Below are 18,530 nucleotides of genomic sequence, written 5' to 3'. Positions count from 1 at the left end.
GTGACCTTAATTGTTTAGTACCGTCTCCAGGTTAGATAGAAGTACGCTGTTTGGCCTTGTTTATCAGAAACATCGCTGGGATAGTGAGTAAACCCTCCTGTGAATTTCCTTCCTCCCTTCCATTGGCATTGGGGAACTTAGGCCTGCCACCGTCATAGCAGTGCATGTTGAAAAATAACTTTATAGAAGGATGAAGGCCTTAAATAGAGTAAAATTCCTTAAGTAAGGCCTTAAATTCCACTGTTTGCATCTGTCCTCTACCCACCTGACTTTAGAGTTCATGCACATGCGGGAGACTTACGGTACCCAAAAAACTTTGGTGCAGATGTTTGGGAGTCCTTTGTGAACAGGAAAATCTCATCTTTGTAAAACATATTACGTACTGTCATTTGAAATACCAAATATATTTTGCTGGAATCTGATTCTGGATGCCAACCAACTACTGAGCAGCAAAAAAGTGTGGATATTGGCATTTCTGTATTGGCAGAACTGTGGAGAATAGTAAAAGGAATCCCAGTATGGCTTCATCTCCAAGTACAGATTGAGCTGTCATTGTACTTTATATTAAACGTTTCCGTTGGCATCTACTGACAAATGATAGACTCCACCAAGAGATGGTCTTGCTAAGTATAGTCGACGCTGGACTCTGCATACATCAATACCGGTTTGGTCTTCGTAACATCGCTTCTGTCAGCAACGGGCAGTTGGGATGAGCTTATTTAGCCAGTTAGGGTTTACGGGGGCTCTGCAGGTGGTACTGTAGCAAGGCTGTTCACCAGCACCTGTAACACATGCAGCTCTCTTCCTCTTGCTGGGGAGGATAACGGTTGGAATTTCTCTTTATCTGCTTATTTTCTCATTCTGCCATAGCCCCAAAGAAAAGGTTTCCACAACAGAAGTAGAAACTGTTTAAACCTTGGTATTTGCCTCAGTGTACTGCTCTGATAGATTTGCTTGTAAATATACCCAACCGAAATACCTTACTCTAAGAATCCACTGAAGGCCTAAGACACAGTACATATTTCCTGGCTGGTCCAGGATTTGTAATATGATGAAAAATGCGGAAAAAAACATACTGCAAAGCTGCTGGGTTCACTTCTGTAAATACGTGCGGAAGACTTTTTGCTTGAAGAACCTCTTGCTTATCAACTTTCCTCATGAGCAGTTCTAAAGTGCAACATCACTAAAGCTTGAAAACCACAAGCAGACGTGATGGGCTGAACCAGATCCTTCCTATGCTGAGATTTTCTAAAACCAATCGTTTTTAGTGTGGTCACAGTTCACATCAGCAAGCTAGAGCGGGAACTGCAGCAAAACCTTCAAAAGCAACTCCAGGATTTTGGTCACCACGGTTTGACACCTCTTGAGCAACGGAAAATCCACCTGAGAAAATCATGACCCTCCAAACAACCGAAGCTGCGCAGCCGCGCAGGCGACACGCGCAGATCCCCACCACCAGCTTTTACAAACGGTTTACGAGCCAACGCGAAAAAGGGACACGCACAGAGAGCGGCCTGCGGCACCGTGACCCGGCGAAGCCGGGACCACACTCGCTATCGCCCTTACTCTCCGCCTGCGTCGCGGGGGCGCGTTTCTGCGGCCCGCGGCCCCTCGCGACGTGGGGCCGCCGCGGCGAGACGCCGTGGGGCGAGGCTACAGCCGCGGGGAGCGGAGCCGGCTGGACCGTTCCCAGCCGCGCGGGAGCTGGCGGTCACCCGTCGGGGAGGGTTTGGGTGTAATTCGGGCGGAAATGGCGCCTTCCCGCCGCGACGTGGCGCGGCCGCCCGCTTCCCTCCGGCCTAGGCCCCAGCGGGCGGAGCGGCCGCGCCGGAAGGAACCGGAAAGAACCGGAAGGGGCCGGAAGGGGCGGGGCGAAGTGGGCGCAGCTGCGGGGCCGTGTGGTGCCGGTGGCAGCGGCGCGCAGCTGGGGCCCGGCCGCGGCGGTGAGTCGGGGGCAGCGGGCGCCTCCCGGTCCGGTCCGGTCCGGTCCGGTCCGGTCCGGTCCGGTCCGGTCCGGTCCGGTCCGGTCCAGCCGCGCAGGGCCGGTCGCGGGTGGTGGTGGCGGGGCGCGGCGCGTCGGGGGCTTCTCGGGGCGTTGCGGTGCTGGGGGGCCGCGGCGCTGCCTCGGGGCTGGGCGAGGCGGTTGTCAGGGCGGCGGCGGGGTCCCTGAGGAAGGGCCGCAAGCGGTGCCTTGTCCCCCCCCCCCCCCCCCCCCGCCGCGGGAAACGCTCGGGAGCGTTTTGCAACGCTTTCTGCGAGGGGGCGGGCGGGTTTCAGGACTCGAGACCCGCAGGTTGGAAGAGGGACGGAGGGAGGTGGGGAAGGGCTGGGGGGAGGCTGGCCCCCCCCTCCCGGTCCCCCCCCCCCCCGTGTTTTGTGCAACTCCCAGGCAACCTTGATCAAGCGTTAAGTACCGCTGAAAGAAGACACCTCCCGCTCAGTTCCTGTAGTTCTTCTTTGCTTTTGCGCTGAAATACATCAGTGTTTCCTAGAGATTGCTGTTTTCCTACTACTATTCTTTTTTTTTTTTTTTGCTCGTTACTCAGAAAACAGTAAAGATCCGTTGTTCTCTCTGGTGATAATGCTGTAAGGTAACAGCTATGAATACTAAAATGGGATGTGACTTGCTTTTTCAGACATTCAGAGCCGTGGCAGACTAGTGGGTAACGTGGATAATTTTTTTTTTTTTGAATCTTAAATTAAGTGTGTCATTATTATACTTTCTGAAGAAAAAAATGACTCTCACTTGTAAATAGAATTTGAATTAGTTTCCACCCCCCATCTGAAATGGCCTGTCACCTCTGAAAACTGTGAATCAGAATTCCTATAATGATATTCATTACCCTTCTTCCCCTCGCCTGCCTAACTGCAAGCATTTATTTTAATCTCTTTTTATTTTTGTTCGTTCTATGGCTCTATTCTGTTCTATCCAAATGCAGTTTCCTGTCATAGAGTAGACTTGACTGTAAAAGGCGTACGTCATTTCACTTGCAGAATTTGCTGTGGGTTTTGGGTTTTGTTGTCAGCGGTAACACTTCAGAATGTTCAAATGATCATATGTAAAATGATAATTTTAAATGATCATATTTACATCATACCTTTAAAAAAAAAAGCAAATGCAGTATGAAAAGTAGACTTTAAACGCTTGTTTATGAGTTGTTTTTAGAAAGTGTCTCCAAACTTGCTGTAGCTCTGAGTGTATGGTTAGTTGCGGCTGTCTGGGATAGGGGTTTGTTTTCCATCTGTTGTTAGCAGGGCCCACCCAGGCACAGTGGAATGACTTTCCACTTATTGCAAGAGGTCTTTTACTTGAGTGTAACTAGCTACTGTTTCATAATTATTCCTTTATATTTAAAACTCTCTTTACAAGCCTGATATCCTCCGTTATCTAAAGTGTTACCGATTTTTGGAAATAAGCATTATGCTAACTGGTTCTGAAATGAGGTAATGCCCTTTTCACTTGAAAAAGTTAGAGCCAAAGAAGGAAATAAGTTCCTTGCTTCTGAAAATGAAACAGAATTAACTGTGAGCAAGTTTGTTTGCCGGTCCTTTCTGTCAGTGACGTTCTCCTTAGGAGACTGTCTCAAGATATTTCCAAAGCTATTGGGTGGGACTTCTGCTTCACTGCAGTCAGAAGGTGGCCTCTAGTAAGCAAACCCATGCTATTGGTCTGTGGAGTGGCTTACAAGGCTCCACAGAAGTTACCAAATGATACTTCGCTCAAGAAAGCTTACCTAATGGTAGCCAGGGTTGAGAGAGACATTTTGAAGTGGTAACCATCTGTTGTTGATGTGATAGTAAAAGATTGCTTTCGTATTTTTATTAAGGAGGTATGTGTTGGTGATGTCTGTAGAAATAATTGGTGTCCAAAGATGGTCACATGTCCTTTAAACTTCATTATTAAAAATTCTGTATGCTCACCACTGATTATTTTCGAGGGTTGCCTTGAAATAACCCTAAAATAATTGGTATTTTTGTCTTTATTGTGGCTTGTGAACAGTGATTGCTAGAGCTCTCATTGTTCTGCTCTGTGGCATTTTTAATACGAGCCTGAAAGTTTGAGTCCATTTGTACTGAAAAACCTTGCTGCTTTCCTTAATTTTATCATTCCACGACTTTGACATGTTAGCAGCATAATGAATTTTGATATCGATGCAGAGCCTCTAAAGGTTTTTATTTCTTTCATTTGACACTCCTATGAATTGTGTAATTATTTTTCCTGTGTGATAAGAGTAGATTTAATATCTCTATCCAAACATTATCAGTGTGCCTTTACAATTAGCTGTCAATTTTTTTCCCATTTTAATAGGAGTGTTTTCCTTTAAGCGCTGCCAGCTGATACTACAGCTGTTTTTAGCGTATTTGGATACCGCTGTTTTTACAACCACTTTTTCTACAGTAATGGAAATTTAACCCTTATTGCTGTCACTTGATCTGTGTTTGCAGAGTAATCTTGTTCTCATATTAACAGTTTGAATCTTGCCTCTAATTACATTTTCGATAACGCATAGAGATTTTTTTTCCTTTTGGTCTGTGAGCTTCATAGATGGAAAAGGATCACTCCAGGTTAATATAACTAAACTCTGGGAAGTTATTCTCACCTCAGTAATATGAGCCATTCTCTTACATCATGCGGTTTGCACTGATTTGTAAGTTATTTGAGGAGATCATTTTTCTAAGCCTCGTCGAGGTTTTTCTTGTTCGGTATTTTGTTCAAGCAATAAATAAATCTGCTGACGTGTATGTCCTGCCATGTTTGCTTGTTCTTGACCTTTGCTTTTCAGACATGCAAACGACAGTTTCAGTCATGGCATTGTGTAACGAGGTGTTTATGCATTGACAAGCTTATTTGATTTTTATTCTTAAAATTTTCTTCTGTTATGTTTGGTCAGTTGTTCCGAGTAATGTAGGACATAGGAATTATAGGGCTAGTGGTGAAAAACCAAGAATTCCTAACGTTTCGTCATCTTTAATCAGAGGAGGCAAATATGGGCTGACCAGATTTTGCTCCAGTGCAAAGAAAGATAATGAAAATCGTCTTTTCTCTTCCTTCCCTATTATATTTCTATGATATGTCTGTTATTGTGTAGTGAAAAACTCTGCTTGTTGTCATGAGTGTGATTGTTCTGAGAAAGGCAGAAACACAGATTCTGATCTGGTACCGACCTGTGGTTCGACTGCTTTATGCAGTGCTCCAGGTTAAAAGCTGTCCTAAGTCAGCTTGTGAAGCCACAAGCATAGAAACCATGGAAAGCAACCCGGATACGAGGGAAGCCTGCAGCCTGTGTGGAGGGCTTTATTAGGAGGCCTTTGGAAGCTATGTTCAGTAGCTCAGTCTGGTTTCCCAAGGATACCTGGACTCTAACTTCCACTGCCTTTAGCAGGAGTTGAGCGCTTCAACAGGACTTAGCTGACTAAATACTTCTATGTATCCTGCCCTTTAGTCTTTCAAAAGATTTTCATACTAGATACTAGTTCACTATGCCCAACTACTGCTTTCAGTGTGATTATCCTTACTTTAGATAATGAGGGAATTCAGATGAAAGTTAAGAAAATAATTGCTCACGGGTGCACAATGAATCAAGTGGCAAGCTGCGTTCTTGCATCTCACATCGTTGCTTCAGAGATGCTACTTGAATGTTGATCTTCTCAGAACGTTTGGGATGACAGAGCACTCCTCCAATGCTTTTGCTGTGCATGGCTGCTGAGGGATTGCCATATGCCTTGGAAAGAACTCCCCCCCCCTTTTTTTTTCTCCAGTTGCAGAGAGATGTCTTCTGGGACAAGAACTAGTGGCAGTATAGTTTTTTCCCATTCTGGCCGCAATGAATGTATATTTGCAGGAGTACCAGAGCTTCATCCTGATAATGAGGAATGTCTTGCCCGTAACGGTCAGAGAAAGGCAATAATCTGTTTTTCTAGATCATCCTGAACCTTGGAAGTAGGATTTCTTCACAACTGCAGAAACCTGCCTCACAAACTAAAGACTTATTCAATATTTTGCCAAGAAGATTCTAATTTACAGAATCCTTCCACAGAGAGTGATAGCTTAGCATCTTTGTAGATTGTATAGTTATATCATATTTGTGTGCATGATTAATGGAGATCAGTAGTAACTACAAAGCCTTAAACCCTGTTTGCAAATGGTTTTATGGGGCTACTGCAACTAGGATGTTGTTTACCGTCATCCTGACTCTTCTCTACTCAACTTTCTTCTCCTGAGTCTAGTCTGAAAGATTTCAGTTAGAAGCCTGCTGTTCTTGAGTTCTCTTTAAAAGTGTTTTACATTTAAGCTTTAAATTTTGAAAATGTGTGTAAGGCAGTACATTAGGGTCACAACTTTTAAATGGCAATTCCAGCGTTAAGTAGTAGTTTTCCGTCACAAGCCAAACAAACAGGTTATGCGAACAAAATAGGGTATTTTTCTTTTTTAAAAGAACTTCTCTGGATTCAACTTCAGTTAGGCTTCTTCAGAGCTTATCACCTCTGCTTCAAAGCTAGCAGCTCCCAAGGATGGCTGGAATGCAGGCTCTGCATAGCCAACTCTGCATCGCCCTCTCAGAAGCACCGTTTTTCCCCAGTTGGAAAGTATATGTGAAGATGCCATATGAAATCTTCAGTGGAAAATCACCACAAACCAAACTTAAGAAAAAATTTTTTACTTCTGTTACTAACACCTTCTGTCCTTTCAGCATTTTCCAGGGAGGCAAGATCTTGGCTGTGAATCAGGTGGTCTGGATTCGGTTGTCCATTTCTACATTAATTTCTTAATACATTGCAGCGTCACTTAATCTGTCTGTGATTCAGTTTATCAAAACAAAGTTGCTTTTGGATTGTTCATCCAGTACTTTGAATTCCTTTTTTTTCTGTAGTTATCTTATGATGTTTAATGTACTATTCTAACCGAGCTTAAACGCATTTTATTTTCTATTTATTTCAGACTATAAGATTCAGATATGTCCTTCATATTTGACTGGATTTACAGTGGTTTCAGTAGTGTATTACAATTTTTAGGTAAGTTTGTTTTTTTGTTGATCTTTTATAAAATATCTGTTCAAATTCTGCTATCTCCAAGCATATGACCAGTTAAATAATAATACTTGTTTTAGTGTATATTCAGCAACACTCAAAGAAAAGATTCACTTAGCAAAACTGAGTATTTCCAGAGCGTGCTCCCCGCTCATTCCTGCGTTAATCCTTTAACCTCTAGAAAAAATATATTTTTCTCTTCTGAAAATAGTAGATTTGATTTTCTAATTATACTGCCTTTAAGCTGGTGTAACTCAGTTGACTTTTATGCTGCTTTTTTTTTCACTGCTGTAAAGAACTGTACTCAATTATTTTAGTTAACGTCTTAGTTCTTTTGCACATTGAGGTATTACATGAGAACTCAAATATGAGGGCTCATCTGCCAAAAATTAATGCCAGATTTTGCATCCCTTACTCATGTTTAGCAGCACTTTTGTTCTGTGACTGATGTCATTGAAATCAGTGTGACTATTAGAAAGTTTACTGGCATCAGCTGAACAGTCTCAGGAAAGTATTCTCTGGCCAAAAGAGCCTGCAATCCGTGTTGATCCAAGGTGAAATGTTACATTGTGCAAAACAGAAAAATGGGGGGAAGGAGAATATTAGAATGCTAGAAAGAGGAACAGGAGTTACAGAGAATATAGGTAAAAGGCACAGTTTACAAGTTTCAGAGATTTTAAGTAAATAAAAAGCAGTTGAGATTAATGAATCATGGCAAGCTCTGCCACCAGCCTTTTATCAGTTGAAAGTTTAAACTTTTTTCACTGAATGTTAGAACCTTGGCCTACTATCGAAATATTAGCCAGTGAAATTTTAACTAAGTTGACTAATCTTTCTTATCTCCTCTTACTTAGTCAAGCAGTGATTACTGCATGTTAGCCCACTTTCCCATACCTTGCACATACAAAGTCTAATTCTAGCAAGAGATATTGAAGCTTGAAATAGAAAGGAGAATTATGCTCAATATGTCCCTGTTATTCCAGAAAAAACACTTTCACTTTTTATTCTCATATACCTTTTTTTTCAGTTGAAGAAGGTTGAACAGATTATAGCATTTGGGAGATTCCCTGCAGTGCCCTGTGCTATCCTAGCATGAGGCCAACTAGATTACTTTGTGCTTTCTAAAAGTATATCTGTGAAAAGATGCCTTTCTTAAGGAATCTTTGTGTATACTCTGATTTTAGTATAGCTGATAATTGAAGTGTTACTGCTTGTTCAGTACCCATTATGAAGGACTCTCACAAAAGTATTTGTGAAGAGTTTCAGAGACCAGTGGCACCTGATTTGGGAGCAGATGTTCTCGAATGTTCCCAAATGTCCAGAGTGAGTGTGGCAAAAGCATTATTGTTTTATTATAGGTTAGTACTGTTTCATTTTACTTTCAGTGTGAACTGGTGTTTGTCCTGTGACATAATATATGAAAATGTTTGTCCTCTTCTTTCTTTGTAAACGTTAATACTTTCTTCTCTACTCGGTGGTTTAATAGTTGATGTAATTTGGGCATATGAGGAGGTGATTTGGGGGAGTAGACATACTGCATTTGAAAAAGAACTGGTAAGGCATACTCTACGATAAGATGCCTGTAGCAGGAAAGGTTACAAATGAAGTAAGCTGAGGAATATGAAAGAATATTCTTTCCTGTGAGTTATAAAACCTGCCCTGCTGGAAAGCAATTCCAGAGATTAGTTTAAAGGTAGGGGGAAAGGTGAGCAAATAGTAGCAGTGTAAAGGTCAGCCAGATAGAGGCACGTGTGAGCAAGGAATGCTGTAGCACCTAAGGAGGTGTCTGAGTTACCATCTGTATAACGTAATTATTTAAAGGCTCGCGGAAAGCAAATATGAGAATAATACATTTGATCAGAAGTCATCGCCAGTTTAGCCCTCACTGGGCATAAGCTGGGAAGGGTTTCTTCTCGTCTGAAGCCTTCCTCGTTCGACCAAGTGATGAGCAATATGGTTTCCCGTTCTTGGAAGAAAAATCCCAGTACGTGTACCCGTGAATCGGTGTTAGAAATAATACAAAAATTGGGTGCTACCCGTGGCTCTCCAGATATAGCTACCAAACTGGGCTAGACTGTGTGACCACTGAGGGGATGTAGCGGAACAGAGACCTCCAGGCAACCTGAACTCTGGCCGGAAGGAAAAAATCAATTGCGGCCTCCAGAAGCTGATGTTATTGGGTCATCCTGCTGTCCGCTAGCCTTTTTCCCTACAACCTGGGGAGCCTTTTAACGTGGTCTTTGAGCTGCTGCAAGACCCGTCTTTTCCGCGGCCCTGCCAGCGGCTCGGGGCCGTAGGCAGGTTTTGGTGCGTGGCCGGCGGATCGGGGTTAGTTGTTCCTGCGGCAGGCTGTGCAGTGAAGCGAGGGGACTGCCGCAACGGGACGGCTCGACTTCAGCAGTGAAATCTGACTGTGTACTTTCTGAAGTATTTCTCTATCGTCGCAGTGGTTGAAAAATAAACTTTTTTTCAGTGTGTTCCAAAGTACCGTGATACAATGACATGTCCTAGTAAAAGATCCTGGTGACTTGCAGATCTCCACATTACAATATTTGGCTGTATTTTGCAGCTCTTCTGACAAAAGAGAGAGAATTCTATTAGGAACATAGCCCAATTTTGTCTTTAAAGAAATGTTAATTTCAGCAATTTTTTTTTCCTTTCTTAGTGCTAAGTATTCTGCTGCCTTCAACGCTCTTGAAGGCTGCGGGGCCAGTAGTGGTTCCTAAGGAAATGTGTAGTATCCAGGCCACAGCTCTTTGAAGAGGGAATAAGGGAAGATTTTCTGCTTAAAAAAGGCCCAGATAAAAGATTCTTACTTCATTAGGTTTTCAGTACAGAATATGACTTTTGTTAATGAAATATATCTTAAAGTTGTTTTATTTTGAATGTTGGTCTAAGTCTGAAGCAGAGAAAAATAATTCTGATACCAGATGTAGTGTTGGCAAATTTAAGAATCCCCCTTTGAAAGCCTCAAACTGGAGAGGAAAGAAAACCTAATATTTTGTGTAGCCTTGCTCTCCTTTGCACCAACTGTTGTATTTGCTGTTATACGTAGAGGAATAAAGGGGAAAATGCATTTTTATGAATATGACTCTTAGTGAACATAGAACTTCTTTTTTCTATTATTAAGTATTACCACTTGACAGCAAACTTGTCAGAACTGCACTGGTGATGCCGCTCCTGGCAACTGTACAGTTCTGCTGGGATATGGATGAAAATTACTTTGTCAAAATAATACGTGGGCCAAAATAGAGGAATTCATACATATGAGTTATGACTATTGATGTTGATACTAATTTCTCTGTAGTTTACCTATTGTGGCCTGAACTCTTTTCCCTTAGAACAAATGTCTAGTCGTAACTAGAGGTAGCAGAGCGCAACACCCTCTGCTTCAAATTCGGGATGACGTTTTAGGGTTTGCTGCTTGCAATATACCCTAGCGCCCCAGGCCTGCACGTCCTGGGAGGTTCCACCTCCTCAGAGCAAAATTGTTCTTTTGCTAGGGCAGAGTAAGGTACGCTGGCAACGTTTAGTCCTTTTTTTGTTTTAGTTTTGCTAAGGTAATGTAAATGCATTTACACATGTGACGTTTTCACATCAGTTGTGTGCGTCTCCCCCCCAAAATGTCACGTAGATGTCACGTAAGCTGACAAGATGCACCTGTAAGTGAAGTTTGTACCAGTAGAGGAATCCTGATAAGGGACGTTGATAAAGCATACTGTGAGGCTTGGCTGGTCTGTATTTTGTACCATGACTGTAAAACTGGTCTTGCCAGCAAAATGATCGCTAGTGTTAGAAATGCAGTTATTGCATGTGACTGTGTTAATTACCAATCACACCCCTCTTCACTGCTGGCTGTCGTGCCTGTGCTGGCAGAAATCTGTAGGACACGTAGGAAGGTATTTTGATTTTGCAGATTAGCAGATCCCACAGAATGTGAGAGAGGTTTATGCTTAAGTTTGCTTGACTGTGCAATTGCTGTCAGTCTAGATGTATGTATTTTATATGTACGTGATTTGCGTTCCTGTCAGGCAATGTTGTTGTGGTAATGCTTTTACTGATTTGACTGATCATTCATTGATCTTAGGTCCTCCTTTTTTGTAGGACTGTACAAGAAATCAGGCAAACTAGTGTTTCTTGGACTGGACAATGCTGGAAAAACTACGCTGCTGCACATGCTCAAAGACGACAGACTGGGACAGCATGTCCCCACGTTACACCCCAGTAAGTTAATATTCCTAGTTTCATAGCAGTAGAAAGTATTTGAAGTATTACAGGAAGAAGCAGTATCTTATTATACACCATGAGACTAAAAAAACAACTGGGGAGAAACAAAGGACTTTCAGGGATCAGAACCCCTTCAGGCAAATCACAGTCCATCGACAGTTCAAATAATGTAAAAAACAAAATATGTGTAGGATGTTTCAATGTGATGTATTTAAAATTAAGAGACAAGTAACAAGCAGAGAAATGGAGTTGCAAGTCTGGATTAGAGAAGCTGTGAGAAATTAGGGCCTGCATTTTCAAGAGCAGCTTCTCTGTCTAGCTGAAAAATTAGCATTTATGTTCAGTTTCGATTTTTGTTGACTAAAAGGTTGCTATGTAATTCTTATCACGGTAGCCTTGCCGGAGGAAAAGTTCAGCTGAGGTTAAAATGGGGTTGGTGAAGTTTAATAAGGACGTGATAAATTGGGGAAGGACGTGAAGAAGAGAAACCTTGAACAGCATTTTACATGAAATTTCGTCTCCGTGGTGAACCAGATACCAGAGCCAACTATTTTGTATGTCACGTTTAGGGATAAATATGTGAGAACATTCTCTCTTATTTTCCTAACATTCTATCTATTTTATGTGTGTTTTAATGGTTAATAGCATTTCGTTGTTATACAACTGTGTGTCATTGATTTTGAGAGAAGCCACATTGGTCTGGTTTGGTTCTTGAATGACAAAACACTGAAAACCACAAAGACAAAAAGTAAAATCTGCGTCCCAGAAGGTTAGACTATTCCGATGTTTTATATAATCTTCAGAAACAGAATTCTGTGTATTTCTAGCTTCAGAAGAGCTGACAATTGCTGGTATGACTTTCACTACCTTTGATCTGGGTGGACATGCTCAAGGTGAGAGAATATGTTGACTCATATAACTGCACTGAGTTAAGTTGAAGAATTGTCTATAGTCAATTTGTCTCGAATCAGAAATATGACCATGCTGCAAAAATTAACTTCCCGTGTTTTCTTTGACAGCGTAGAAAGCATTCCCTACTTTGTTGCCTGTCTCCACCATACATCGCGCCCCCCTAATACAGTTTGGAAAGAGCTGTAGTAGAGCAGAAATGTCTATACTTTGAAGAGGAGTAGTTTGTTTTTGCTTCAGCAAAACTTAACCTTTAACCTCTGTGGTTTAAACTTAATCTGTATCTTTCGCCTGACCTTTACCTTTAACCTGTATGGTTTAAGCTTACCTTTACTGACATAATTCTTGGGGTAACACAAAAGGTTCCAGTACGTAAGTGTGTATGCGGGCTAGATAAGTCAGAGTGGCGATAACAGTTGAGGAAATGATATTTTTGCTCTGTTATTTCAAGCTCTATAGAGCATGAAATTTTATCCTAAAGGCTGACAATATAAGAAAAAAAAAGAGCCTATTACCTCTTAATTATTGATGTGCATTACTCTGGATTTTGAGATAATTACTTTTGTTTTTAATTCATACCTCCTTTACAGCTCGCAGAGTGTGGAAAAACTATCTGCCTGCTATTAATGGCATTGTATTCTTGGTGGACTGTGCAGATCATGAAAGATTGCTTGAATCAAAAGAAGAACTTGATGTAAGTTTAAATTGAGTTTTGAAAGTTTGAACTTTAACTTCTAACAATATTCAACAGAACTCTCTTGCCACTTAGTCATGAGTACCAGCAATTTGACTTTCTGCATCCTTGTTCCCATCTAGCTGTATGTTGGTTCTGGCACCCTCCCCTTAGTATGCTTTGCTGTATGCATTGGTAAGGGCCCTGGTAGCTGAACGCTTTATTCTGCCAGTTATATCAATGTCATTCCATTTGTGATGTGTTCTGCATTATGAATAATTTCATTTCTCTTTCCCCAAGCACATTAAATGATTCCCATCAATTAATTTTGATGCACCAAACAACAGCAAATTTAATCTAAGCATGAGATGTTTGGTTTGCCTCTGTTAGTGTTTAGGAAGGCCAAGATTCACCAATGCTTAATTTTATCTCACTGTAAACCCCTGAAACAAACTGTACTTTAAATTAATCTGTCCTCTTTTCTCTTTTTCTTTGTAGTCACTAATGACAGATGAAACTATTGCTAATGTGCCTATCCTAATTCTTGGTAATAAGATTGACAGACCTGAAGCCATCAGTGAAGAGAGGTTACGAGAGACGTTTGGTCTGTACGGTCAGACAACTGGAAAGGTAACGCTGCTTTCGCTGTTAGGGAGCTTATGCTTGCCTTAATTTGTGTGTTAGCTCCAGTTCACTCCAGCTACACAGAATAAATGTTTTTTAATGTATAAAATACTTAGTACGCATCAGCCAGATATCCAATAAATTCTGGAGTCCCTATCTTTTGTATTAGAGACATCTCTGCTTTTATTTATCACTTCCAAAGCCACCTTTTCTAGGTTTAGAAGTAGATGTGTACCATTGTAGCAGTCTGAGTTTGTAGGAGGGTTGTGAAGAAAGTTCCTGCTGGCATCTGTAACAATGAGGTGGATATGTGTTATGGGTCTTTGTGATACTTGAACTTTTTAATTTAAAGTAAATACAAGTAAATTGTAGCAGTTATTTGGGCACAGGGGATTAGAAGCAATTTTGTTTGTCCTTGGAAAACCACCTCGCTTAATATAGCGATGTTGCACTAGCAGCCCTGCAGCTGACAAGCTGTTCTGGTGTGACTACCATCCCAGCTTACGTGAGACAACCAGCAGTGGGGCTGTGCTAAGGAGGGCAAAGTAGCCATCTTTTTATAAAGATACTGTGATTTGCAATGCTTCTTTCTCTTTTCAGGGCAGTGTACCGTTGAAAGAACTGAATGCAAGGCCGCTAGAAGTGTTTATGTGCAGCGTGCTGAAGAGACAAGGCTACGGAGAAGGATTTCGTTGGATGGCACAGTACATTGATTAATGCCAAAATCACATTAGTACATTCTGTCCTCCCATGTCTGAATATTAAGTCTGCTCCTTTTTGATCACTCAGTGTACGTAACTTGAATTCATTTGACTGTTTAGTTATAAAAACATGTTTTTAGATAATTATATCACCCATGCTAACTTGTGTGAGGATTGAAAAATTATTTCGAGCAGGTTTGTAAGTTTAAGTACCGCAACATGTTAGCTTTCTAATCCCATACGACGTTCTTTTGCAACTTTTAATTTAACAAGTCTCCAGCACCATTTTTTGAGAGCAACTTTCCAGTACAGTATGTTTGAATGCACTTTTTAACAGCTAAAAACTACAGACATGTGAAAAATATTTAATGCTTATCATGTTAAATTTTTTTATGTACTTTTTTGAGACTGGTTTTATAACTTTAGAGTATATAACCACCTTTCAAGGAATAATAAATAATTAGCTGATGGATAATTGCATGATGCCTTACAGTTTTCAATAATATACTTTCTTATGCAACGTCATGCAATAAATTTAAATCCATTTTTTCGCATCTTTAATGGGAAATGTTTCATTTTAATGTGTCTTAATTAGTAAGGCTGTCTGATGATCTGAACATGTGAGATATTTTCCTGAAACACAGAAGGCTGCAAGGTAGTTTCATTGTAAGTTAAAGAGTACGGGGGGTGGTTTTTTGTTACCAGGCTACCAAGTTGCATTTGTTTTAGGATTTTACACTAATAGAAGAAAAATCTAGTCATATGCCCTATAACCACCACCTTTAAAAATACATATAAAATAAATCAGCTCTGCCAATGTAAATCTTGAACTAATGACAAAAGTGATTTTGCTCAATTGGTATCTTGAATTAAACCCCCCAAATGACACAAGAAATACAAATTTTACTGAAGAAATTAAAAATAGTACTGCACTAAATAGTCTGTGCTTAATGTAATTAGATTTGGTTCTGCCTGAGGATTTGAGTGTGAAATTGCCAGTAAACACTTTGTCACTGTTGCTTGTAAAAATGTGTCAGCCCTCACCCTACTGGATAATTTCATTTTTGATGTCCTGAATTGGGACGAGATGGATTATTTTCTGCAGTTCTGCCCTGAAGCCTAATCAGTATGGCAGTCGCTGGAGGCCCAGGTGGCTTCTTCCTGGGCTAGAATTTTATCTTCAGTACTTGTTTCCAGACTTTTATGACTGTTCTTTCTCCATCTTTGAGTGCATTAGTTGCCGGAGAGAAAAGCAGGTTATTTTCAAAGAAGGGACGTTGACTCGTGTGTATATCAGCTTCTTGTTGGTATTAGGTGACGTTGCCATGCGATTTGCGATTTGTGGTTTTGTGCCCTGTAGGATGTTTTGCTCTGTAATCTATCTACTGAAGGTAGGATTTCAACCCTGGAATCATCATTTCACTGTGGTGGATTTGAGTTTCACTGCAGAGTTTTAAGTTTGGCTCATGTAAGAGTAAGAACTGATACAAATGTTCTTACTGAATCGCAAGTTTGGGACTTCTTTTACTCGCTGTTATAGGTCTTTTCCAAAATGCTCTAGGCCTTATGCTTTCAATATCCATGGCAGCAAATGTACTTCTGACCATCTTGACTTCATCAAGAATTTTGGCTCTTGACCTACTGGGCTTGACTTTCAGATTTAAAGTTTAAAGGCTCACAGTGAAGAGACAAGAGGTACTCCTTGCCCAGATCTGGACTTGTATGATTGAATAATGATGATCAGTTTCCCACAGTCCTAAATTGTGCATATGAATAAGATGAATAATTCAGAACCTAGCATAAATTCTGTTTATAACTGAAATTTGTGACTGCACAATTGTTTAAAAATGTTAAGCCTAGTTTGTGCATGGTAAAGGCCACAAGTGATGGTATCAAATAACTCTTTCAACTGGCCAACGTAAGAGAATTCTTTATTTAAACTAGTGGTCAGCTGTGGAGTAGTGTCTGTGTTGCATAAATTGAAACTGCAGGTAAGAAATGGAAATGGCCCATATGTCTGTGGACATATGCAAGTTCTTGCGACGTACAGCAAGTATATCTGAGGACATGCCTTTTTTTTTTTTTGCTAGATTTTTCTGATAAAAGTTAAAATGGTGAACAACAGCTAAATCAACTGGCGGTGTAAATATTAAAAATACTTCTTGCAGTCATGCCATGATGTTGGTACGGGAAACTTGGGATTGCGTTGCCTGTGCTAATGGAAATGAAGCTGGAAGCGGAGGTGTTCTGCTGCCCCTCTCGTCGCTGGCGTGGGGGTGCTTGCCGATCGCTGCTGCTGGCTGAGCCGTTGTGTGGGCGTTGAGGCAGAGCCGGGGTCCTCCTCAGCTGTTATTCCAGCCAACTGGAATAACATTAGCAGAAAGGGATGACAGTATTAAGAATTCAAAAAAATATGGAGATGATAATGCTTTAAAAGTGTGTGTTGAGAGTAGTTCTTAGTGTTGTGGAAATACTCATATTTCATATTTCATACTGTAAGATGCTAATTTAAACGTGGTTGTAGTAAGGACGTGAAGAAACTTGGACCATTTTTTTATCCATCTGGGTATTGTGATGGTTCCCGTTGTGGCAATAGCTGATCACCACTCAGTTAGAAACACAATCTCACTCTGTTTCATTTCATTCAGGGGAAGAAATATCTTTTTCTCCTGTAGGTTGCATTCTGTTGTGTGTGTGAATGTGATTGGGTGTTGTGTGTCTTTGTGTGAAGACTTTATTGATGGAAAGATATACTGATGAAATGAGTTTTTTTCTGGTGGCTTTCATCCTCCTCCCACCCCCCATCCCATTCTGGAGGTTGTTCATTCGAATGATTGTGATCGGTCTTATTTATAAAGAAAGCAACTTTCACGTCTGGATCCAACTGCTATGATTTTTTTTTTTTTTTGCACTCTGACTATGCAGATTTCAATTACACATCACTCTAAAGAATGTGAGATGACAAAGAAAACTGTCATTAATAAAGATGTTATTTATGAAATGTCTCAAAATTTTTTTTACATCACAGAAGTTCTTTAAGATAAATGAATGAAGATTTTTTTTTTTTTTTTTTGATAACTACTCCTGACGATATGGACTGTATTTCATTGCAGTGACCCCAGACAGTAGCATTAGTGAGTTGAATAAGATTTATTTGACATTGAATTTAATTGAACTTTGGTTTTAGAATGTGCTGTATAATTAAGAGGCATTATCTTATTTCTGTCTTGGTTTAATAATTTTTTTGGCAACAGTTATTGAAGTTGGAGATGGGAAGGATCTTTGAGTTTTCTCATTTATCCTCTTGCCAGGTCAAGATTATTTCATGAGGTATACTATTTGGTTCTATATTCAGTGTTCAGGTACTGTCTGTGATGTGCCAAAGATGACCTGTGGCATTCACTGGAATATAATACCTGCATGTTTGTGAGCTTTGTTGTATTTTAATAATTGGAATTGAACATCAAGTAGAACATTTTACATCTATTTAAAACTTGAGTCAGCTCAGAAGAATGCTGCTGCTGTTCTTTAATCACAGTGAATTCACAGATCTGCTTAAATTAGAACCGTTCTGCTCTCTTATTTGTACTGTGAAACTATTTGGTTGCTACCAGAGTCCAATATTTCTCCTGACTACAACATACTCAGATTTATTGTAAATAATGTGATCATTAGTTATGGACTTAAGAGCTGTATGCCGTTGAATCCAGAACCCATTGGCTCTCAGTGGGGGCATGTAACTTATCTGCACTTAGATAAACCACTTTTTGCACTAGTATCTCAGTGTGGAACTACACATTTTCTGTTTTGAAATGTGAGTGCTCTGAATGTTTAAAAGCGTAACTAATACAATAAACTGCGGAAGAAAAGCTAAAGATGAAAACGTTCTTAAACATGTTCTTAATGTGTTCATTATTATTATTATGTTATCCCATCACATGCTTGAAATTTACATTTCAGGAATAGCAAAATAAAATTCTGCCTTGGAGTTTGAAGAAAAGGGGTTTTAAGTGGGTAGTTCTTGTCAAACAATTACATTATTCAAAACAGGAAAAAAGTGTGCTGACGTGGTATGTATTCTAGTAATGAGTTTGGGTTTCCTCAGCTGGGTACAACAATAAATCAGCCTCTTGTTTTCTAAGATTGCTGTTCATGTATGCATGGAAGCAAATCCTCAACTCGGAAAACCTTGAGTATGAAAAAATGATGTTTCCTTTGTTGTAATTTTAAAATGAGATAGAAAGATCCAGTCTTATATGCAAATGATACCTGTCCTACAATTCGGCTGATCTCTAGGATCTGCAGTGCTGATGGGACGATACGGAGTAGGAGGTGCCACTGAATTTAGGTGCTGATCAAGCTGAGGC

General features: G+C 40.5%; 2 protein-coding genes across 3 annotated transcripts in view; one reads left to right on the top strand and one right to left on the bottom strand.

Annotated features, from left to right (window-relative positions):
• Positions 1–1,836, bottom strand: part of SEC24A (SEC24 homolog A, COPII coat complex component) — a 30,083-nt gene extending 28,247 nt beyond the window's left edge. Inside the window, exon 1 of the mRNA XM_068959286.1 lies at positions 266–1,836. The gene's annotated coding sequence lies outside the window, so the exon portion shown is untranslated. The remainder of the gene's footprint in view (positions 1–265) is intronic.
• SAR1B (secretion associated Ras related GTPase 1B) lies at positions 1,824–17,164 on the top strand. Of its 2 annotated transcripts, none has more exons than XM_068959289.1 (7): positions 1,824–1,943; positions 6,941–7,014; positions 11,134–11,253; positions 12,084–12,149; positions 12,756–12,859; positions 13,337–13,468; positions 14,063–17,164. In XM_068959289.1, exons 2-7 carry the CDS (start codon positions 6,957–6,959, stop codon positions 14,177–14,179), a joined length of 597 nt encoding a protein of 198 aa, XP_068815390.1. In that variant the 5' UTR covers positions 1,824–1,943; positions 6,941–6,956; the 3' UTR covers positions 14,180–17,164. The 2 variants fall into 2 exon arrangements, with proteins under 2 accessions (XP_068815390.1, XP_009679950.1); XM_009681655.2 differs by lacking the exon at positions 1,824–1,943 and adding an exon at positions 2,051–2,663.
• The last annotated feature ends 1,366 nt before the right edge of the window (positions 17,165–18,530 follow it).

The sequence above is a fragment of the Struthio camelus genome, chromosome 13, assembly GCF_040807025.1.
Source record: "Struthio camelus isolate bStrCam1 chromosome 13, bStrCam1.hap1, whole genome shotgun sequence".
Lineage (NCBI taxonomy): Eukaryota > Metazoa > Chordata > Aves > Struthioniformes > Struthionidae > Struthio > Struthio camelus.
This window is presented reverse-complemented; position numbering and strand designations above follow the sequence as displayed.

Excerpts from the sequence above, each read along its gene's own strand:
- SAR1B (XM_068959289.1), top strand. The coding sequence starts at position 6,957 with ATGTCCTTCATATTTGACTGGATTTACAGTGGTTTCAGTAGTGTATTA. Across the intron at positions 11,254-12,083 it reads TGTCCCCACGTTACACCCCA|CTTCAGAAGAGCTGACAATT; the intron begins GTAAGTTAATAT and ends GTGTATTTCTAG. Across the intron at positions 13,469-14,062 it reads ACGGTCAGACAACTGGAAAG|GGCAGTGTACCGTTGAAAGA; the intron begins GTAACGCTGCTT and ends TTCTCTTTTCAG.